At 41.2% G+C, this 24,368-nt stretch overlaps 1 protein-coding gene across 1 annotated transcript; it reads left to right on the plus strand.

Annotated features, from left to right (window-relative positions):
* Nucleotides 1-8,939: 8,939 nt before the first annotated feature.
* Nucleotides 8,940-22,842, plus strand: TLR4 (toll like receptor 4). Its single transcript, XM_082262534.1, has 3 exons — nucleotides 8,940-9,076; nucleotides 16,516-16,682; nucleotides 20,546-22,842. The coding sequence occupies exons 1-3, from the start codon at nucleotides 9,005-9,007 to the stop codon at nucleotides 22,830-22,832; spliced, it is 2,526 nt and encodes an 841-aa protein (XP_082118660.1). The 5' UTR covers nucleotides 8,940-9,004; the 3' UTR covers nucleotides 22,833-22,842.
* Nucleotides 22,843-24,368: the final 1,526 nt, after the last annotated feature.

The following is a 24,368-nucleotide window of genomic DNA, read 5'->3' on the forward strand; positions in this document are numbered from 1 at the left end:
TAATTGTCACAACAATGGAAAACGTGTTAGAAATGGTCTGAAAATTGCATCATTTATTTATTTTATTTATTTATTTATTTATTTATTTATTTATTTATTTCAGGTACTTATATATACAGGGGGATTTACTAAAACCAGAGTGCAAAATCTGGTGAAGCTGTGTATAGTAGCCAATCAGCTTCTAACTTCAGATTGTTCAATTAAACTTTGACCAAAAAAAAATAAACTGGAAGCTGATAGGTTTCTATAAAGAGGTGCCACAGATTTTGCACTCTCCAGTTTTAATAAATCAACCCCAATGTATTACTGAGTAAGCGTGTTTTAATAATAATAATAGTATTTTTATTAAATATTTAATTTGATTAAATATTATTATTATTATTATTAGCGTGTTTTAATAAAAATAATAATATTTTTATTAAATATGTATTTTAATTAAATATTATTACTATTATTATTATTATTATTATAATAATAATAATAATAATAATAATAATAATAATAATAATAATAATAATAATAATAATAATAATAATAAGTGTGTTTTAATAATAATAATATTTTATTAAATATTTAATTTAATTAAATATTATTATTATTATTATAACAACACAATAAAAACACATAATAATTTTTTTTATTTTATTTATTTATTTATTTTTTTGGCTACCCTTTCTGCACTTTAAAATGCTACTGCATCTTACTGAATAGGACCAAATGTTGTGTTGACTACATTTCCCCGTCAACAGATGGCACTGTTCAGTCACACTAGCTCTTACCGGCCACCTTTTGTGTCACCTTGCTCTCCTAACTTTGAATAAAGTTTAACAAAAATTCCAGAGAAAACAGGAACTCTGTGTTATTAAATATCAGAAAGAGGAAATGGAACATTATATAAGCTATAAACTCTCAGAAAGGAAATTATTATTAAGATACATACCTCTGCTGATGGTGGTGAAATCGGTGAACACATACGGGAAGTCTGGGATTCACCACTGGCATGAGCAAACAAGTTCACACGAAGAGATGTAATTATAAAATGTTTGTGTATCTATTTGCAGGTGCAGTTAGCCAATCTGCCACTAGGTGGCTCTGTTCCAGCCCTCCTGTAGTTCTCCATAAGTAACCTCCGAGGGGCAGGGCGAAACGCGTTGGGGGCTTGGCCTGGTTGGAGCCTAGGCTGAGTTGGCCATACACTCAGGATTAACAGGAGTGTTTTGCGGTGTGGCTACAGGGAGATTTTCTTCAATCCTCAGTGATGTTAGAAGTCGGAACGATCTCCTTCACATTAATGGCTGTGTGTTGAGTTATTTTGAGGGGACAGTAAATTTACACTGTTATACAAGCTGTACACTCACTACTTTACATTGTAGCAAAGTGTCATTTCTTCAGTGTTGTCACATGAAAAGATAGAATAAAATATTTACAGTGTACTTACTTTTGTGAGATGCTGTATATATATATATATATATTTTCAATACACCCTAAAATGTCTCCAGGATAGGCAGAGAGAGAGAGAAAATATGAACAAAATAAGAGAAAACTGTCTTTAAAATAATAAAATTCAATTCAGATTTATATACAGTGCCCAGCACTATAAATTAAACCCATGCAAAATAATATTCAGAGTACAAGTTTTTTTTTTTTTTCAGTTAAAAAAAAATTGCAAAATCAATTGCGTTGGGTGGATTGTAAAGCCCTAAACTCGTGTCATAAGATATTAGGAAATAAATGAAACAATCCAGCTGAGAATATTCATAAAAAGAGGAAGATCGCTATTTTATTTTTTCCCTTACAGGAATTAATTTATTGTTATGAGGAAGTAGATGCTGAATGTAGCAAGTTGTTAAAAACCAAATTCTAGGAAAAAAAAAAAAAAAGTAATGCATATATTTTTCACTTATTTTTTTTTTTTTTGCTGATATTGTCTCGCAAAATGATTAATTTTTTTTTTTTTTGTGTGATCCACAGACCAATAAACATAAAAAAACCTGAAAAGATACACTTACTTTTTTTCCCTTAAAGGAACTAATTTAGTGTTAGGTGGAAGTAAATTCTGAATGTAGCAAGTTATTAAAACCCAATTCTATGGAAAAAAAAGTAATGCATATATTATTTTTCACGTTTTTTTTTTATTTTTTTTTTTTTTTTTTCGCTGATATTGTCTCACAAAATTATTTTTTGTGTGGTTCACAGACCAATAAACATAAAAAAAACCTGAAAAAATACACTTATTTTTTTCCCGTAAAGGAACTAATTTAGTGTTAGGTGGAAGCAAATTCTGAATGTAGCAAGTTATTAAAACCTAATTCTAGGAAAAAAAAAAAAAAAGTAATGCATATATTATTTTTCACGTTTTTTTTTTTTTTTGCTGATATTTTCTCGCAAAATTATTAAATTTTTTTTTTTTGTGTGTGTGATCCACAGACCAATAAACATAAAAAAAACTTAAAAAATACACTTATTTTTTCCCCTTACAGGAACTGATTTAGTGTTAGGTGGAAGTAAATTCTGAATGTAGCAAGTTATTAAAACCCAATTCTAGGGGGAAAAAAAAAGTAATGCATATATTATTTTTCACGTGTTTTTTTTATTTTTTTTGCTGATATTGTCTCACAAAACTATTATTATTTTTTATTTTTTTGTGTAATCCACAGACCAATAAACATAAAAAAACCTAAAAAAAAAAAAACCCTTATTTTTTTCCCTTAATGGAACTAATTTAGTGTTAGGTGGAAGCAAATTCTGAATGTAGCAAGTTATTAAAACCCAATTCCAGGAAAAAAAAACAAAAAAGTAATGCATATATTATTTTTCACGTTTTTTTTTTTGCTGATATTGTCTCACAAAATTATTTATTTATTTTTTGTGCGGTTCACAGACCAATAAACAAAGAAAACTTGAAAAAATACACGTATTTTTTCCCAAAAGGAACTAATTTAGTGTTAGGTGGAAGCAAATTCTGAATGTACTAAAATGTTAAAACTCAACTCCAGGAAAAATAAATAAAAAATTAATTATTTTTCGTTTTTTTATTTTTTATTATATATTGTAGATATTGTCTCGCAAAGTTATTTAATTTTTTTGTGTAATTCAAAGACCAAAAAACATTAAAAAAACCTGAACAAAATGTTTTTTTCTGCTTGGATCAGTGCTAGTTACTTGACCTTTGTAAAGTTTTACCCCCTTTATAGTCAGAACATATTTTGCTATTCAGCACTGCGCTACTTTTATGTTAGTAATAGTTAAAAGTATACATTTTATTTCGTAATTGATCCTATTTATATAGGATAAAATTATATAGCTCTAAAATATATAACATAATATACATCTAAAAGTATGATTCTAGATAAAAAAAAAATTGCAAAGTTATTTACAAACAAAACAAAAAAAAAAAATTGAATGACACTTCAAATGACAATTGCGCGGTCATGCAACGCTGTACCCAAATGGAAAAAGCTGTCTTTTGGTGGTATTTAAGCACCACTGAGTTTTTTTTTTCTTGCTAAACAGACTGGAAATTTTTTCAAAAAAGGTTTTTCTTTGTTTCTGTTATTAAAATATTATTATTATTATTATTGATATTATTATTATTATACAGGATTTATATAGCGCTAACAGTTTGCACAGCACTTTACAACGCAAGGGAAGACAATACAGTTACAATACAATTCAATACAGGAGGAATCAGGGGGCCCTGCTCCTTAGAGCTTACAATCTAGAAGTGATACAAAGGGTAATAACTGTGGGGGATGGGCTGATGGAGAAAATAGAAGTACAGTTATTAGGTGGAGGCAGGATAGGCTTCTCTGAAGAGAAGGGTTTTCAGGGATCATCTAAAAGTGGACAGAATAGGAGATAGTCGGACAGATTGGGGTAGAAAGTTCCAAAGGATGGGAGAGGCTTGGCAGAAGTCCTGGAGGAGTTGACAAGGGATCTGGAGAGCAGAAAGGTCTTGGGAGGAACGAACGATTAGATTGGTATTTTGAAACTAAGTTAGTGATGTAGCTGGAGGCTGAGTTGTGGATGGCTTTGTAAGTTGTTGTTAGTATTTTGAATTTAATTTGTAGGGGGGGGGGGCAGCCAATGGAGGGATTGGCAGAGAGGACACTGAATTGAGGCCAGTGATGGGAAAGGCAGAGAGGTGTGGAGGACACTGAAGGACACTGAATGTCATGACCACTGAAAGTGGTGTGAAGGACAAAGAGTGAATGCCAGTGGAGGGATTGGCAGAGGGGTGGAGGACACTGAGTGGAAGCCAATGGAGGGATTGGCAGTGAGGCATGGAGGATGCTGAGTGGAAGTCAGTGGAGGGATTGGCAGAGAGGTGTGGAGGACACCAAGTGGAGACCAGTGAAGGGATTGGCAGAGAGGGGTGGAGAACACTGAATGGAGGCCAGTGGAGGGATAGGCATAGAGTTGTGGAGAACACTGAGTGGAAGCCAGTGGTTGGATTGGCAGAGAGTGGTGGAGGACACTGAATGAAGGCCAGTGGAGTGATTGGCAGAGAGGGGTGGAGGACACCAAGTGGAGACCAGTGAAGGGATTGGCAGAGAGGGGTGGAGAACACTGAATGGAGGCCAGTGAAGGGATTGGCAGAGCGGGGTGGAGGACACTGAATGAAGGCCAGTGGAGGGATGGGCAGAGAGGGATGGAGGACACTGAGTGGAAGCCAGTGGTTGGATTGGCAGAGAGGGGTGGAGGACACTGAATGGAGGCCAGTGGAGTGATTGGCAGAGAGGGGTGGAGGACACCAAGTGGAGACCAGTGAAGGGATTGGCAGAGAGGGGTGGAGAACACTGAATGGAGGCCAGTGAAGGGATTGGCAGAGCGGGGTGGAGGACACTGAATGAAGGCCAGTGGAGGGATGGGCAGAGAGGGATGGAGGACACTGAGTGGAAGCCAGTGGTTGGATTGGCAGAGAGGGGTGGAGGACACTGAATGGAGGCCAGTGGAGGGATAGGCATAGAGGTATGGAGGACACTGAGTGGAAGCCAGTGGAGGGATTGGCAGAGAGAGGTGAAGGACACTAAAAGGAAGCCAGTGGTTGGATTGGCAGAGAGGGGTGGAGGACACAGAGTGGAGGCCAGTGGAGGGATTGGCAGAAAGGAGTGGAGAACACTGAATGGAGGCCAGTGGAGGGATTAGCAGAGAGGGGTGGATGGAGGACACTGAATGGAGGCCAGTGGAGGGATTGGCAGAGAGGGGTGGAGGACACTGAGTGGAGGCCAGTGGAGGGATTGGCAGAGAGGAGTGGAGAACACTGAATAGAAGCCAGTGGAGGCATTGGCAAAGAGGGGTGGAGGACACCGACTGGAGGCCAGTGGAGGGATTGGCAAAGAGGAGTGGAGAACACTGAATGGAAGCCAGTGGAGGCATTGGCAAAGAGGGGTGGAGGACACAGACTGGAGGCCAGTGGAGGGATTGGCAAAGAGGAGTGGAGAACACTGAATGGAAGCCAGTGGAGGGATTGGCAAAGAGGAGTGGAGAACACTGAATGGAAGCCAGTGGAGGCATTGGCAAAGAGGGGTGGAGGACACAGACTGGAGGCCAGTGGAGGGATTAGCAGAGAGGGGTAGCAGACGCTACCCATGATGGACTGAAGGGGGATAGCCTATGTAAGGGTAATCCAATGAGGAAGGAATTTCAGTATTCGAGGTGATGACCGGGTAGTGAATTTGAAGCTTTGTGGTGTCATTGGTTAGGAAGAGCCGTATTTTGGAGATGTTGCGGAGGTTGAGGCAGCAAGCTTTGCCCAGGGATTGGATGTGGGGCCGAAAGAAGAGTTCAGAGTCCAGGATTACACCTAGAACCCTAACATGCAGGGACGGGCTGATAGTTGAGCCGTTGATGTTGACAGAGAAGTCAGGGGAAGGGGCACGTGGGGGAGGAAATATCATGAGCTCGGTTTTGGATAGAGTTTGAGGAAGTGGTGTGACATCAAGGCTGATATGTCTGTTAGTAGACTTGTGATACGTGAGGACACTGATGAAGTGGGCCGAGGGGTAGAGAGATAGATTTGGATGTCGTCAGCATAGAAATGATATTGAAAGCCATGGGTGGCTGACTCAGGGAGGAGGCGAAGATTGAGAATAGGAGAGGTCCAAGAACAGAACCTTGGGGACCCGACGGAGAAAGGAAAAGGAGAGGAGGAAGTAGGATTGTAAGTGACACTGAAGGTGCGGTGGGATCGTTAGAATGAGAGCCAACAAAGAGAGCAGTCATGGAGACCAAAGGAGTAACGTTTTTTGAGGGGGTGGTTAACCTTATCAAAGGCAGCCGAAAGGTTCAGTACAAGAGTTTGCAAATAAGTAATTTTTCTTTTTCCCTGATGTGCGCTGGTGAGGCTGCACTGATGGGGTTACACATAAATATACACTATATTGTCAAAAGTATTGGGACACCTGCCTTTACACACACATGAACTTTAATGGCATCCCAGTCTTAGGCCGTAGGGTTCAATATTGAGTTAGCTCCGCCCTTTGCAGCTATAACAGCTTCAACTCTTCTGGGAAGGCCGTCCACAAGGTTTAGGAGTGTGTCTATGGGAATGTTTGACCATTCTTCCAGAAGAGCGTTTGTGAGGTCAGGCACTGATATTTGACGAGAAGTTCTGGTTTACAGTCTTGGCTCTAATTCATCCCACAGGTGTTCTATCTGGTTGAGGTCAGGACTCTGTGCAGGCCAGTCTAGCTCCTCCACCCCAAACTCAATCATATACTGTATATACTGTGTATGTATATATATATATATATATATACAGTGGGTACGGAAAGTATTCAGACCCCCTTAAATTTTTCACTCTTTGTTATATTGCAGCCATTTGCTAAAATCATTTAAGTTCATTCTTCTTCCTCATGAATGTACACATAGCACCCCATACTGACAGAAAAACACAGAATTGTTGACATTGTTGCAGATTTATTAAAAAAGAAAAACTGAAATATCACATGGTCCTAAGTATTCAGACCCTTTGCTGTGACACTCATATATTTAACTCAGGTGCTTTCCATTTCTTCTGATCATCCTTGAGATGGTTCTACGCCTTCATTTGAGTCCAGCTGTGTATGATTATACTGATTGGACTTGATTAGGAAAGCCACACACCTGTCTATATAAGACCTTCCAGATCACAATGCATGTCAGAGCAAATGAGAATCATGAGGTCAAAGGAACTGCCTGAAGAGCTCAGAGACAGAATTGTGGCAAGGCACAGATCTGGCCAAGGTTACAAAAAGGATTTCTGCTGCACTTAAGGTTCCTAAGAGCACAGTGGCCTCCATAATCCTCAAATGGAAGACGTTTGGGACGACCAGAACCCTTCCTAGAGCTGGCCGTCCGGCCAAACTGAGCTATCGGGGGAGAAGAGCCTTGGTGAGAGAGGTAAAGAAGAACCCAAAGATCACTGTGGCTGAGCTCCAGAGATGCAGTCAGGAGATGGGAGAAAGTTGTAGAAAGTCAACCATCACTGCAGCCCTCCACCAGTCGGGGCTTTATGGCAGAGTGGCCCGACGGAAGCCTCTCCTCAGTGTAAGACACATGAAAGCCCGCATGGAGTTTGCTAAAAAACACCTGAAGGACTCCAAGATGGTGAAAAATAAGATTCTCTGGTCTGATGAGACCAAAATAGAACTTTTTGGCCTTAATTCTAAGCGGTATGTGTGGAGAAAACCAGGCACTGCTCATCACCTGTCCAATACAGTCCCAACAGTGAAGCATGGTGGTGGCAGCATCATGCTGTGGGGGTGTTTTTCAGCTGCAGGGACAGGACGACTGGTTCCAATCGAGGGAAGGATGAATGCGGCCAAGTACAGGGATATCCTGGACAAAAACCTTCTCCAGAGTGCTCTGGACCTCAGACTGGGCCGAAGGTTTACCTTCCAACAAGACAATGACCCTAAGCACACAGCTAAAATAACGAAGGAGTGGCTTCACAACAACTCCGTGACTGTTCTTGAATGGCCCAGCCAGAGCCCTGACTTAAACCCAATTGAGCATCTCTGGAGAGACCTAAAAATGGCTGTCCACCAACGTTTACCATCCAACCTGACAGAACTGGAGAGGATCTGCAAGGAGGAATGGCAGAGGATCCCCAAATCCAGGTGTGAAAGACTTGTTGCATCTTTCCCAAAAAGACTCCTGGCTGTATTAGATCAAAAGGGGGCTTCTACTAAATACTGAGCAAAGGGTCTGAATACTTAGGACCATGTGATATTTCAGTTTTTCTTTTTTAATAAATCTGCAACAATCTCAACAATTCTGTGTTTTTCTGTCAGTATGGGGTGCTATGTGTACATTCATGAGGAAGAAGAATGAACTTAAAGATTTTAGCAAATGGCTGCAATATAACAAAGAGTGAAAAATTTAAGGGGGTCTGAATACTTTCCGTACCCACTGTATATACACATATCTATATATCTATATCTATATCTATCTATCTATATATATATATATATATATATATATATATACACACATATATATGTATATTGAAGTTGTATTCTGATTATTACTATTATAAAAACAATAATTACTGTGTGTGTGTTTGTGTGTATATATATATATATATATATATATATATATATATATATATATATATATAGAGAGAGAGAGAGAACTTCTATTCTGAATATTACTATTATACAAAAAAAAATTGTGTGTATATATATATATATATATATATATATATATATATATATATATATATATATATATATATATATATATATATATTTGTTATTATTTTTTGTATTATTATTATTATTATTCTTTTTTTTATTTTTTTTTATTTTTTTTTTTTCACTGACTAATTAAATTCAGACAGTATGTCACGTTCACTGACTCCCACTGTGCATGTAATGAGTTTGAGGAAGTGATACTGCAAGTCATTTTTGTGCTTTCACAATTAAATCTTTGTTTTTCATTTGACGACATGAAGGATGAGATACTGAACCCAAACAGACGGCGACAACCGAGGACTGATTAAAGGTCTGCTTTAAAGAGTATGGACCATCTGTGGACATTACCGGTCATCTTCTGCCTTATATTCAACAGTGCTTGGAGCTGCTGCAAACTGGTGAGTATTACTGAAAAAAAAATAATAATAATAATAATAATTTTATACTGTACAAATTACCCGTATGTCATTCACAGTGTGGGTACAAGCACATGGCTGCCGGTGTTGTATTTTAGCTCTAAGCCAGTGTTGGGTTTTATATGGCTGGGGTCGGGTTAGGGTAGTGGTTCCCTGGCCAGCCGGTCCCTACGAGTGGTGGGACAGGCAGTGTGGATCTTGGTTCTGCATTATCAGGGGTAAAAAGATTTTTAATAAGAGTTCTTTATGATTTACTTTACATCTGTTACGTAACGTAGAAAAAAAAAATCCGCTTTTCGGCTTTATGACTAAGATCAAGTGTAGTATCTGTTCTTATCAGTCTGATATCTGATACGCTCCCTATCTGGGGACCATATATTAACCACTTCACCTCCGGAAGATTTACACCCCCTCCCCGATTCTTTCATAAATTACAACTACAACTGTTTAGTAAAAAATAGATAAAAAAATTAAACATTTAATAAGTGTATATTGATCGGTTTGTGCAAAAGTTATAGCATCTACAAACTATGGGATATTTTTATGGATTTTTTTTATTATATATATTTTTTTTTTTTACTAGTAAGGGCAGCGATCAGCGACTTATAGTGAGCCTGGGATATTGCGGCGGACATTCGGACACTAACTGACATGTTTAACACTTTTTTGGGGACTAGTGCCACCAACACAGTAAATAGTGCTAAAAATATGCACTGTCACTGTACTAATGACACTGGCTGGGAAGGGGTTACATCAGGGGCGATTAAAGAGTTAACCGTGTGCCTAGCCAGTGTTTGTGTACTGTGGGGGAGGTGCTTTTACTAGGGAAAAACATGGATCTATGTCATTGCATTGCAGGAAAACAGGATCCATGCCTTTCCCTACTGACATTACGGTGATCTGCCTTGTTTAGCAATTGTTTGAGCAATCGGCGGGTGCCGCGGACATGAAGCCGGTGGTACCTGCTGATGGGCTCCATCTCACAGCGGGAGCGAGCCGCGGGCATCGCGCATTCGCACCCCCTACCAGGAAGTAAAGACAGACTGCCTTGCTGCCCTTTGTACCAAACAATTATCAGGTACCGTGGACTTGATGTCCGTTGGAACCCGCTGAACAGCTCCTGCTGAGTATAATCACAGCGGGAATGGCTCCCACTTTGTATAATCCCAGTGGAAGCGAGCCGCTGGCATCGCGCATTCGCGCCCCGTACCAGGAAGTACAGGCAGACTGCCTTTCTGCCTTTGTACCAAACAATTATCAGGTACTGTGGACTTGATGTCCACTGACACTTGCCGAACTGCTCCAGCTGTGTATAGTCACAGCGGGAACGGCTCCCACTTTGTATAATCACAGCGGAAGCGAGCCGCCAGCAACGCGCATTCGCGCCCCCTACCACGAAGTACAGGCAGACTGCCTTTCTGCCTGTTTACCAAACAATTAGCAGGTACTGTGAACTTGATCAAGTGTATGTGTTGTAGCGAGGCGCTACTACCCTTATTGCAATAAAATATATAAATCGTTATTATTAATACAAAGTGCCTAAGTGCTACAATAAAAAGTGCAAACGTGATTCCAAAAGTGCAAAAATTGCAAAAAAAAATGTGTGAAATATATATCAGAGTGCAAATTACATGAAACTGTGCATTTGAGATAGTATTCAATATAACAAAGTGCAAAATAGCAAAACATTGTGCATTCAAAATAATGTTCAACGTGACTTCTTATGAAGTGATTAATGTAACTTCATATACAATGAAAGTTCATTCGTCTTTTAACCGGTTGCCGACCGCCGCACGACTATATACTGCGGCGGTCAGCCCCCCGGCCAGGCAGAGTGACGTATCGGTACGTCACTTGCCTGTCACTTCCTTGTGAGCCAATAGCGGGCGAGCGCGCGCCCGCCGCGGCTCGTTCACAGGGAAGTTAGTGCGTGTGACCGGCGGACCCGATGTCCGCCAGTCACTCGCCGATCGTCGGTACAGAGGGAGAAAGTCAGGCGGCTGATGTAAACAAAGCCGCCTGTCATTCTCCCCTGTGTAGAAACAGTGATCAGACGGTTCTACTATGTAGGACCATTGATCACTGTTCCTACACTAGTAGCCACAGCCAATCACAGTAAAAAGCACGCCCCTAGGGACACACTTAGCCCCTCCCTCCCCAATAAAGTTAATCCCTTCCCTGCCAGTGTCATTTTACAGTAACAGTGCATATGTATATCACTGATTACTGCAGTAATGTCACTGGTAACCCCAAAAGTGTCAAAAATGTCAGTCAAGGGTCCGATCTGTCCGCCGCAATGTCGCAGTACCGCCAAAAAAAACGCAGATCGCCGCCATTACGCGTTAAAAAAAAAACACCAAAAATGACAGAAATCTTTCCCTTAGTTAGTAAACGCAATAACTTTTGCGCAAACCAATCAAAATACGCTTTTTGCGATTTTTTTTTTACCAAACATATGTAGCAGAAAACAAATTGGCCAAAAATGTTAAAAAATTTGGATTTTTACATTTTTTGGGGGGGAATTTCATATAAAAAAATGTGAAAAATATTGTTATTTTTGCAAAATTTACGCTCTTTTTTTGTTTATAGCGCAAAAAGTAAAAATCGCACAGGTGATCAAATACCACCAAAAGAAAGCTCTGTTTGTAGGGAAAAAAGGACGTCAAATTCATTTAGGTACGGCGTCGCACGACCGCGCAATTGTCCGTTAAAGTCACGCAGTAAAAAAATCGCAAAAAAAAAACCCTGGTCAGAATGGGGGTAAAATCTTCCGGGGCTTAAGTGGTTAAGAGAAGGGGTTATTCCTGCGTGTCCCCAAAAATGATCCATGCTCCAAATTAATAAAGTGCTGGTATATATGTGTTCCTTGTTCCTTCACCTTGATAAGTAGTGACCACTTACCGGAACAAATCAGGCCCCCAGGACCTAAACAGCTGTAATATATCTCCTATGCTGTGGGGATATTTTACCCTGGATCCGTTTATATTATCAATCCGGATATAGTTGGTCCAAGCTTTGTTTGTAAATCAGAAATTCCATAAAGCAAATAAAAATGATCACTGCGCAAATATATTTTAGTAATTCGCAGTTCAGGAAACGCGGCCATCATTACGCTCCCTCTTATACTTCCTGCTTTTTTCCTATTGGTTAATGATTTGAGTCTGTTCAAATGCTTTAACGAATGCATTGTTCATGTATAAAAGTATCCATATATTTTATTAAGGATAACCCTTATCAGGGCTGCTGATAGGGGGGGACCACCATCCCTCTTGTAGGGGGCCCGAGCACACAGGGGGGCCCACAGAGAGAGAGGGATTAGTGATGGACAACAAATACAGAAATCTTCCTCCAGCAACTGAATCTGATCTGTCCCTCTCCCTGCTATCAGCTTTTATCTGCTAGGAAAGAGACAGTCATCCCTCACTAATCCCCCTCCCTGTGTGGGCCCCCCTCCCAGCACTGGCTCTAATGTTATCTCTACTCAGGACTTTATTTGTAACTTTGTTTATTTGTAACTCTCTCTGTCTCTCTGATCACTGAGCTCCAACTGTCCAGCCTGTATATTTTTCTCATCTCATCTTCATTTTTATTTAACATAGTTTTTTTTTTTTTTAGATTTAGCAGGAATTATGTGAGTTATGTTATATTTGTGTCTGCTAATAGTGATTTTGTTGTAATTTTAACTAAATATATGTTTAATATTTTCTTGGGGGGGGGCTGCCAGGTAGTCTGTACGGGGCCCCCGCGATTTCTAACAGCAGCCCTGACCCTTATCCATGAATAAAAGAAGGGGGTGAGGTAGGCACTTCTGTGGTGTGTGTTCAATCAAATAATAAACCAAAGTCAAATATAAATGCAATGCAATAAGTACTAATGGATAAAAAAAATATTTATACAATAATAAGAAAGTGCATGGTACTGGATAAAAAATACAACCAAGTGCTGCATTTTTTATCCAGTACCATGCACTTTCTTATTATTCTATGAATATTTATTATTTCCATTAGTACTCATTGCATTGCATTTATATTTGACTTTGGTTTATTATTTGATTGAACACACACCAGAGAAGCGCCTACCTCACCCCCTTCTTTTATTCATTTTAATATTTCCAAATGGAAATAGAGAGGTGGCAGCACACTCCAACACATTGGTTATCACCAGGGCTTTTTTTCTCAGAAAATAGTGCCGGAACTCCCCGCCTGTACCCACCTCCGAGCACCGTTTCTTGGTTCCACCCATTACCCACCTCCGAAGACCACCCCTTTTAGATAATACAGTAACATTTGTGGTACTAACTAATTTGTATTGCGCTTGTTAATGATAACAAGAAAAGCAGTAGAATAGATCCCCTGCAGCCAGCAACAATGGACCACTCACAACAAAACACCCCCCTACCTAGCAGCAACAACAGATCTCCTCACAGCCAGCATCAGCAGACCCTCTGAAAGAATAGACCCCCCCCCCAACAACAGTGGACCACCTACAAGAAAATACCACCACCTTCCTCAGCAACAATAGACCCCCGGAAGCAACAATAGACCTCTTCCTCAACAGTAGATCCCTCCCAGAAATGACTGACCCCCCAGCAATATAAGACCCACCCTTAGCAACAATAGATCCCCTGCCAGCAACAACAGATCTCCCCAGCAACAGACCCCCCCTGCAAGAATAGATTCCCTCCAGTGGCAATAGATCCCCAGCAATCAGCATCAACACACCCTGCAGCACACCTCCAGCACCCCTTGCCATTAGATACTGTACATTCAGTCCTGGAGGTGGCGGAACTGCATTCCCGCTGAAAAAAAGCCCTGGTTATAACACATACCTACACAATTTCCAGAGCGCGGGATAGTCCCAGACCTTTTCTTATAACCCTTATCCAATCAGTTATTACTAGTTAATCTAGCTGGATCCCGTTTACATCTATTTCCCCGCAAGGTGGATATACAGTTTCCCATTTCAACTCTTTTCCATTGCATATTATTGATGGCCGCGGGTTAACTTCCTGAAGACCCCACTTCTGGTGAAATGCATTGAGGTTAACCATAGCGGCATCACTTCCCGGCGGGGTGGAACGCACACTAGGGGAAGCGGCGTTTCCTGAACTGCGAATTCACAGGATCTCAAAGTTAGTGCTACTAGAAGCACTGAAGAATGTGAGTGATATTTTTTATATATAATGGAAAACGTTTTTTAATAAAAAAAATTAATGTCACCCTAGTACAGGAAGCGTTTTATGACAGTAAAGCACCTCCTCTATGTCCATCTCCATAAAATAGGAGGAGGTGTTCTTTAGTCTACATAGAAAGCTGGGAACAATGCAGCACGGGCATTACGCAGTGATGTGATGTGCATTGGTTTTATGGCAAGGCCACCAGGCATTTTTCTTTTTGCAGCCACCTCTCTAAGCTGTGACCAGTGCTGGTCAAACTTCAGCCTTTTCCAAGTGCAATACATGTTTAAAGTCCCTGTATTGTACAGGATGCTGTGGCTCCGCCTACAGACTGGAGCTTAGGGTAGAGGAGGATAATATCAGAGGTGGTTGGAGTTCGACATGGACATAGCGTAAGTAGTACCCTGTACCATACCACCTAGACATAGCGAACATATAATTTTTTCCATATTCCTAGTGTAGCACTGCCCTCTAGAGGACTGCCGAGAATTACACTTTCTGTTGTCCCCTGGGTTACCCTTAGCAACGGACAGCAGATATCAGCATTAAAAGTTCTTGGCTCAGTCAATAATCAGTCCCGGGGATGTTGGTTTTTTTGTGGTTTTATTGAGAACTTGGATAGGAAAAGAGATGAATGGGATACTCCAACTATTATTTATTCACAGTCTGAGGGACAGCTTACTGTAGAATGTGGCAAGGCCGCTGCCTCACTTTGGCAGATATCAGCGTTAAAAGTTCTTGGCTCAGTCAATAATCAATCCAGGGGATGTTGGTTTTTTGGGGTTTTATTGAGAATTTGGATAGGAGAAGGGATGAGTGGGATACTCCAACTATTATTTATTCACAGTCTGAGGGACAGCTTACTGAAGAATGCAGCAAGGCCGCTGCCTCACTTTGCCACTAAGGGAAGATACTTTAAATGCTCCTGTGTAAATATTCTCTTCAGAGTTCTGAAACTGGCACCCCCTTTTCTCTCAATACCGGTGTGCTGACACCCGTCCCCTGACCCTAGCTTCTGGAGTAGTCCCCTTCCTGGCAGAACACTGGGCAAGTTCCTCTGTACTCACGGACACCGTTTTTCCAGAGTCACCGTTGCCTCCAATCTCCACTTGTCAGCATACACTGGACTTCTGCATTCAGCAACACCTTCAGGTTCATCAGGCTGACTGCCTGTGACCACCTTTCACAACTGCAGAAGGAGAAACAGCTGTAGCCTCCTTCTGGGACCTGGCTTCCTGCCCAAAGACCCCCTGCCACATGTGCCCTTGGCTTTTATAGCCTATCCCAGGATGCACCACTGTTTGTGCCAACCCACTGGGATAGCTATAAAAGCCTGTGTGTCACTGGCTGGATTTCCTCCACTGCCCAACAGGCCTCCCTATTGTACACAGTGGGGACACTCCCTCAGATCAGATGAATCACACATGGACACATGCAAGAGGCAAAACCAACAATCAGGCTCCCCTGATAAGCAGACAGAGCAAACTACACTTTACCTGCCTAGCACCTATCTAGGAGGGTGCTACACTAGAGATGGGCTTCAACATTAAAACTCAGTCTCTGCCTACAGACTGGAGCTTTGGGTAGAGGAGGAGAGCATCCGAGGTGGTTGGAGTTGGACATAGGGTAAGAAATACCCTGTACCATGTACCATACCACCTAGACATAGCGAACATATAATTTTGTCATTTTCCTGGAGATGGGCTTCAACATTAAAACTCTGTCTCTGCCTACAGACTGGAGCTTTGGGTAGAGGAGGAGAGCATCAGAGGTGGTTGGAGTTGGACATAGGGTAAGTAGTAACCTGTACCATACCCCCTAGACATAGCAAACATATATTTTTTTTCATATTCCTCAGTCTCCACCTACAAATTAGAGTTTTGGGTAGAGAAGGAGAGCATCAGAGGTGGTTGGAGTTGGAAATAGGGTACAGTAAGTAGTACCTTGTACCATACCACCTAGATATAGTGAACATATAATCAACATTAAAACTCAGGAAGCAGAAAGAGACCTCCATACATAAAGCTAGACTTCATGCTGATGTGTGTTCAATAAAAATCATGAAAAATTGCAACTACCTGCCTATGACTTGGTGTAATAATTACTGAACAGAAATACGGGTCCTTTGGCTCAGATATACAGTATGTCTCCCATATGTATATTTAGCTATGTGTCTGGAATTCAGCTTCAAATTGTTTAGGTTCAATTTACAAATAAGTTCTTATTCTTATCCTTTTCCCTACAGGACATTCACAGAGTATCCATGAACTGTTATAACTGCAACTTATCCACAGTTCCTGCGGATTTGCCTGAAGAGATTAACGAGCTAGATCTTAGTTTTAATCCTCTTAAACATTTTTATAACAAGAGTTTGTCAAGACTATCACAACTCCAGATTCTTGATCTTACCAGGTAAATCTACATCTCGTCTTCTGCTTGAAAAATCATTAGCTCACCACGCTGAATATCCATTAAAATAACGTGATATATTTGTACCTGGGCAGAATAACTTCCTAGAATTTCAAAAGCGCTAGGCTTATCAAACACGGGTATGGCATTGGTGAAAAATAAGAGTGGCTTGGTCGAAATTAGTGGAAATTGGATAAATCATGGCTAGATCTTTGTCTTGGCTTGGTAGAATGTAGTGGTAATTCACAGGTACACCTTGGCCTTGGCCTTGGCTTGGTGGAATTGAGTTGTAATTGGGTAAATCACAGTTAGACTATGGCCGTGGCTAGGTGGAACTGTGTGGTAATGGGTAGATCATGGGTAGACCTTGGCCTTGGCTTGGTTGGAACGGATTGGTAATTGGGCAAATCATGGGTAGACCTTGCCCTTGGCTTGGTGGAACTGAGTGGTAATTGGGTAAATCATGGGTAGACCTTGGTTTTGGCTTTGAGGAAATTAATGGTAATTGGGTAAATAGTGGGTAGGCCTTGGCCTTGGCTTGGTAGAACTAAATTGTAATTGGGTAAATCCTGGATGGACCTTGGTCTTGGCTTGGTGAAACTGAATGGTATTTGGGGAAATAATGGGTAGACCTTGACCTTGGTTTGGTAGAGGTAATTAAGTAAATCATGGGTAGACCATGGCCTTGGCTTGGTGGGACTGAGTGGTAATTTGTTAAATCATAGTTATATAGATGCATAGTTAGATTGGTTAAAAAAAGACACAAGTTCATCTAGTTCAAACAATAAAAAGGGGAAAAAATCACAGGGAAACCTTGGTCTTGGCTTGGCGTAACTGAATGGTAATTGGGTAAATTATGGGTAGACCTAGGCCTTGGCTTGGTGGGACTGAGTGGTAGTTTGTTAAATAATAGTTATATAGATGCATAGTTAGATTGGTTGAAAAAAGACACAAGTCCATCTAGTTTAACCAATAAAAAGTGAAAACAAGTCACAGGTAAACCTAGGTCTTGGTTTGGTGGAACTGGATGGTAATTGGGTAAATCATGTGTGGGCTTTGGCTTGGCAGAACTGAATAGAAATTGGGTAAATGGTGGGTAGACCTTGGTCTTGGCTTGGTGGAAATGAATGGTAATTGGGTAAATCATGAGTGGGCCTCGGCCTTGGCTTGGCAGAACTGAATAGTAATTGGGTAAATCATGGGTAGACCTTGGTCTTGACTTGGTAAAACTTAATGGTAATTGGGTAAATCATGAGTAAACCTTGTTCTTGGCTTGGTGGAACTGAATGATAATTGGGTAAATCATGGGGAGACCTTGGTCTTGGCTTGATGAAACTGAATAGCAATTGGATAAATCATGGGCAGACCTTGGCCCTGGCTTGGTAGAAGTAATTGGGTAGGTAAATCATGTGAAGACCTTTGGTCTTGGCTTGGTGGAACTGAGTAGTAATTTGGTAAATCACAGTTAGACCTTGACCGTAGCTCAAACCTAATGTTTGAGCTAACAAAGGTGCCCCTTCTATGCTGAAAACCCAAGCAGCATTTTCAAACCAGTCAACCAAGTAATTTCTCCTCTTTAGGACTACAGAACACCTCGCCCTATTTTTTGGGGATGAGGAGAAGGAGAGGTGTTCTGAAGACTAATATAAGACTTGAAGGTCTCAGATCATAGAATACCTTGTAGTAGTTAGTTCCAGTCAATTGGATGTGTTCTTTAATAATAAAGATGTTTCGTCACTTATCAAAAGATGCTTCCTCAGTTCAAATAGAAGCCAGAAACATACCCCAGACTTTATAGCCACATGGGCAATACTGGGGTATTCTCCTGATGCTTATTTGACCTGAGGAAGCTACTTGGATGAGTGGGAAACTGTCTTCAACATTACAGAACAATCTCAGTTAAATGTGCCTAGGTATTCCCGGGGTATTCCCTATAGGTATTCCCTATATCCCTAGGGATAACCTGTGACCATAAGAACTTTCAAAGACAAGGTCTTACTTAGTTACACAGTTTGCCAGGCTGAAAAAAAGACACCAAAAGTCCATCATATACAGAACTCTATACCTACAGTTGATCTTGACGAAGGCAAAAAAAACATCTAAAACATGTGCCAAATTGCCCCAGTGTAGGGAAAAGTTCTTCCTGATCCCAAAGAAGGCAATTAGGTGTTCCCTGAATTACCAAACTCTGGTGTTATTATCTATAAATGTTAGTATCCAGTTATATTTGGTGCCTTTAGGACTGAATCCAGTTATTTTATCCTGAGGGTGTCTATTCCACATTATCACAGCCCTTACAGTGAAGGAGTCTTTCCATATGTTAAGGTTAAATCTCTTATATTGGTCTTCAGTACACCTCTCCTTTTCCTCATCTCCATAATCTAGGGAAACATCTTCTTTAGTCAAGGAGAACTGGTCGGGGCTGACAACTCTTCTTTTGTTTATTCACAGAAGGAGCAATGCTGCTAGCTTAAACAGTAGGTTAGGAGTTCAGTGGATTTTTGGTAGAGCAACAGGTAGCCTTCTGTAGAAAACATGAGTTAACTTAGATAGTCTCAACCACTCCGCTCAAGGCATTCCACCCCCCCCCCCCCCTTTGCAGCACTACCTACGAGCGGGTGTTGGCTCCAGGTGGTCTGCGACCTGCTCAAAATTATAACATCAAAGACAAATGGAATCCACTCCCCTAGAAGCCCAATGTAATTTTTATTGATGTTATCCAGTACAGGTGTAATCTTCCACCTTCTGTGCCCCTTGTGTGCTGTAAACCCAAAGAGAGTTGTAAGATCAAACCAGTTCTCCTCTCTTGGACTACTGAAGACCACCTCCTAGATTGGGGTCTACAAACATTCTGAACAAAGGGCTAGATTACTGGCCTTGAGGCTTTAGAGGGGCCAGGCTGTGGCCAGTGGGATTAAAAAGCACCATGGTGTCTGTGAGAGCAAACAGGACCCTATCATTGTATTTTAGAGGATGGAATGGTGCCCTATTGCTGGTATGAGTGGAAGGAATGGTGCTCCATTGCTGGTATTCAAGGTAGGAATGGTGCCCTATCATTGGTATCAGTGAGAATGGTGCCCCATTATTGGTGTCAGTGGATGGAATACTTCCCCATCATTGGTGTCAGTTGGAGGAATAGTACCCCATCCTTGGTGTCAGTCGGAGGAATAGTGCCCCATCATTGGTGTCTGTGGGAGGAATAGTGCCCCATCATTGGTGTCAGTGGGAGAAATAGTGCCCCATCATTGGTGTCTGTGGGAGGAATATTGCCCCATCATTGATATCAGTGGGATCAATGGTGCCCCATCATTGTTGTCAGCGGGAGGAATAGTGCCCCATCACTGGTGTTTGTGGGAGGAATGGTACCCCATCATTCATATCTGTGGGAGGAATGGTACCCCATCATTCATATCTGTGGCAGGAATGGTGCCCCATCATGGTGCCCCAAGGACCAAGATAAAAGCAAGCAAAGGGCCAAATATGGCCAGCTAGCCGCAGTTTGGAGACTACTGTCCTAGAATCTGAAAGAAGAGGTGTTCTGAAGACTAATATAATACCAAAGAGAATTAACCTCCACATACAGAAAGGTTTCTTCACAGTAAGAGCTGTATATACATGGAACAGACTCATTCAAATAGTAGTTCTGGCCAGCCCAGTAGACAGTTTAAAAAAAGAGCTGGATGCAGGTAGATTACTCCTGTACTGGACAAAATCAATAAAACTTATTTTGGGCTTTTAGAAGGAGAGAGGCTTCCTTTTTACTTTGATGTTGTATATGAGTACTGTATTTGATACAGTATATTTAAATTTTGCCCAGTGGTGCATTTTCTCAGCACGTTACATATCCTTTTTGTTTCTTTCTGCAGGTGCGGTATAACTAAAATGGACGACAATGCATTTTCTGGCATGGGCGCTTTGCATACGTTAATCCTCACAGGAAACCCAATCAAGCATTGGTCCCAAGTGACCTTCACTGGTCTACATTCTTTAAGAAAACTTGTTATCGTCGAAACATCTCTTGCATCCCTTTCTGAACTTCAAGTTGGAGATCTCCCATCACTACGGGAATTAAATGCCGCTAAAAACTGGATTGATCGCCTTCATATTCCCTCCTTTTTATTTAAGCTTCATGTCCTTGATCTTCGTGCAAACCATATAACCAAGATTAACAATGAAGACCTAGACAACCTACAACATGTAAACACCTCAAACCTCAGTCTCATATTGTCTCAGAATTTCATACACTCCATTGATCCTGGGGCTTTTAGGTTCGTTAAACTCCAACTATTACACCTAAAAGGTTGCTTCAATCACAAAGATATCATGAAGGCGAGCTTAAATGCCATTTCGGGTCTTCGTGTACAAAAGCTGATTATTGGACAGTACAGGAATTCTCCTACAAGCGTTGAATTCGAGGAAAATCTTTTTGAAGGGCTATGTTGTTTGGATGTTGAGGAGCTGACAATCATGGACCTCTATATTAAGAATACAAATACCTTTTTTGACTGTATGGAGAACATTACCTCTCTACGTTTCATACATACATCCTTAAGCCAATTCACATATGAGTCTTTTACTTCAAATATGCAGAAGTTTGAACTCAAATATTCCGTCATCAAGAATTTACCTTCCTACATATTTTCAAATTTAAAGCACCTTAAAGAACTCCGGATAACAAATAATCGACGACTCACCAACATAGAATATTCACTTATACAATTAGACAAACTAGAGTTCCTAGATTTGAGTAAGAATAAAATAATGATGGAGACTTGTTGTAAAAAGGATATTTCTGGGAATTCGCTAAAGCATTTGAATTTTAGCTATAATACATTCATCGGTTTGAGAAGTTTTTTTCTGGACATGCCTCACCTTCTCTCCTTAGACCTGAGTCACTCAAAGGTGGACAGTGTAGGACAATTTCCCATATTTATGACTACGAATAATCTGACTTATCTTGATCTGTCCTACACTTCATGTCATTTTGTGACTCACTGTTCCTTCTGTGGACTCTTCAATCTGGTAGAGCTACGTGTATCCCATACCACATTTGCTCCTAATATACTGGGCTCTGTTTTCCAGAACTTAAGTAGCCTTCGTCTTCTTGACATGGAATCTTGCGGGATAGAGCACATACCCAACGAAGCATTTGGACACCTCAAAAGATTACAAGTTCTTAATTTGAGCCAGAACAAGTTGATGGAACTTCCAGCATCTGTTCCGCTTTCTCTTTTTGCTCTACAACATTTAAATATAAGTGCCAATAACATCCAGGGGTTATCTAATGATACAATCCAGGTTTTATTGAAAAGCTTGGCGAAAGTGGACCTTTCAGATAACCCCTATGACTGTTCTTGCACCCAAGAACAATTTTTGCTGTGGGTCCATGAGCAGAGTGTCGAAAATCTAAACTTCAGCAATCATATGGAATGCAAGACCCCAGAACACCTTCAAGGCTCGCTAGTCCAGGACGTCAATTTGAACTGCAGCTGGACCCTCATATATATCATCATAATGGTTATTATCGTAATTATGTTTCTTTCACTGCTGGTGTATCACTTCTACTTGAAAAATTGCTTTCTCTATTTATGTTTTTGCCACCAAGGCTACAAAAAGTCAGCAACTGAGAAAATCTATGATGCTTTTGTCATACACTCCAGTTTAGATGAGGAATGGGTGAGGGAAAAACTCCTCCCGGAACTGGAAGGTGGCGACCCATCATTTCAGCTTTGTGTACATTACCGAAACTTCGAAGCGGGGAAGCTGATCCTTGAAAACATTTTTTACAATGGTATTTGCTGCAGTCGAAATGCTCTCATCATCCTTTCTCCGAACTTCATTGAGAGCAAATGGTGTTCTTTCGAGTTTAGGTTGGCCCTGTTCTGGAGGTTCCTGGAGGACGAGTGTGGAATCATTCTCATCCTACTGAAACCCATCAGGGAAGACCAACTTAAACACATGTACGTCCTGAAAAAATACCTCAGCAGCAAAACCTACCTCAAATGGGAAAAAGAAAATAAAGAACAGGACGTTTTCTGGAAACGGTTAAGGAAAGCATTGACGCGAAGTCGGGAAGCTGCTCCACTTTTGGTTAATAACAGAATGGAAATGTGTAATCTGCAGAATAAACAGAACAAAGAGAGTGCATTGTAATGTGCCAATGGTATAAGGCAGGCATGTCCAACCTGCGGCCCGGGACCTCAGGCAATGCGGCCCACTGCCCCCTGACAATTTTTGCTGGGGAGGAAGGAAGTCAGGTCGGGGGCACGGCCACAGCAGCTTCTAACTAACGGTGGGCAGAGGCTGCCTCAGAGGGGAGGGGAGCATGTGCAGTGTTCCTGACTCCTACCACCATGACCACTTCAAATCACTGAAGTGGTCATGGTGGTTAGAGTTGTTATATTCTCCGTGTTCAGAAATACTGCTACTTGCCTGTCGCCTGGGATGGCATTTGCACAGAAATACTGTTCCAGTCTTTCAATCCAGGAACTCCAGGTTGTCTTTTCTCCATCAAATTCACTTAATGTCCCTATCAATGACATTTTCCTGCTGGGCTCTGTGGGTGTTTGTATCCAGCTGACAATCCAGAGTTGTTGTTTTTTTCTTTCTTTCTTTTCTCACACGGATAGTAACCTTGTATATCCCATCCTCGTCGCCACTGTTATATTCTCCGTGTTGTGAGAGACACAGAACTCTGGTCTGGAACAACGGATGTTTATTCAGGACTCACTGTACACTACAACATGCATTACAGGACAGCTCTGTATATCAATGCATCTCTTACATGTCTCTAAGATGGCCACTCTGCCCCTTGACCCTTGTCATCACTCCTGGGTGGAGCTAGCCTTAAAGTGACAGTACATGTGAAACCCTTCAGGTATAACAAGTGTTCCTTTATTATCGCTCAGAAGAAGTAAACCTCTGTATACTGATTCATTTTAATTTGATCATCCTCTAGATGTGCTAAATTAGTGCGGGGCCCCTTGTGGCGCGGGAAGGGCGCGGCGGCATTTTTTTACTTATATACCTTAACTATAGTATATATTTTATATGCGGCCCGAGAAAATGTTTCTACACTCAATGTGGCCCAAAAGGTTGGACACCCATGGTATAAGAAATAAATTTACTTTGGGATTGAAATAATCTGAATATGACTATTTCATGTCCCAACTCTCCTCAATGGACTTTACATCACGCTCTGCATTCGTTGTGGGGATCTGCAGCATGGTGCGGCAGCAGTAAACACTCAGAGTCCAATTGCAATGCCAGAACTGTATTGTAGTTCGCCAATTCCCAACAAGCCCGGTGGGAAGGCGCCCAACCGGGAACACGCCCAACCGGGAAAACACTCACAGGATGTAACAGCGATGTGTAGCAGAGCAAGTCTCAGATATTCCAACAGCATCTGTCTTGGTGGGCAGAATTCGGCCTGTCCAGTCTGTACCGAAATGGAAAGGCTTCCAGGAAGGATAGCGTGTCCCTATCTTTTCCCTTCTCATCTTGAACCTCTCCTTGCAACTATTTTATGTCCTTGTCAAACAGGTGATCTGTCCCTACTATACCCACACCCAAGCCCGGGAGCCAGGGTCCTAAATAGACTCTGCTTTACTAAAGATGGCCATCAGTCACATGAGAAAGCAGGATCCAATCAGATAGCTCCCCCATTAACCCAGGAAACCATAGAGGAAC

Source organism: Pelophylax lessonae (assembly GCF_965119305.1).
Source record: "Pelophylax lessonae genome assembly, chromosome: 7".
NCBI lineage: Eukaryota > Metazoa > Chordata > Amphibia > Anura > Ranidae > Pelophylax > Pelophylax lessonae.

What these genes read in the sequence shown, in the direction of transcription:
- TLR4 (XM_082262534.1), top strand. Translation starts at nt 9,005, where the DNA reads ATGGACCATCTGTGGACATTACCGGTCATCTTCTGCCTTATATTCAAC. An exon ending in CTTGGAGCTGCTGCAAACTG is followed by an intron (nt 9,077 to 16,515) that starts GTGAGTATTACT and finishes TTTTCCCTACAG; the next exon opens with GACATTCACAGAGTATCCAT. An exon ending in CAGATTCTTGATCTTACCAG is followed by an intron (nt 16,683 to 20,545) that starts GTAAATCTACAT and finishes TTCTTTCTGCAG; the next exon opens with GTGCGGTATAACTAAAATGG.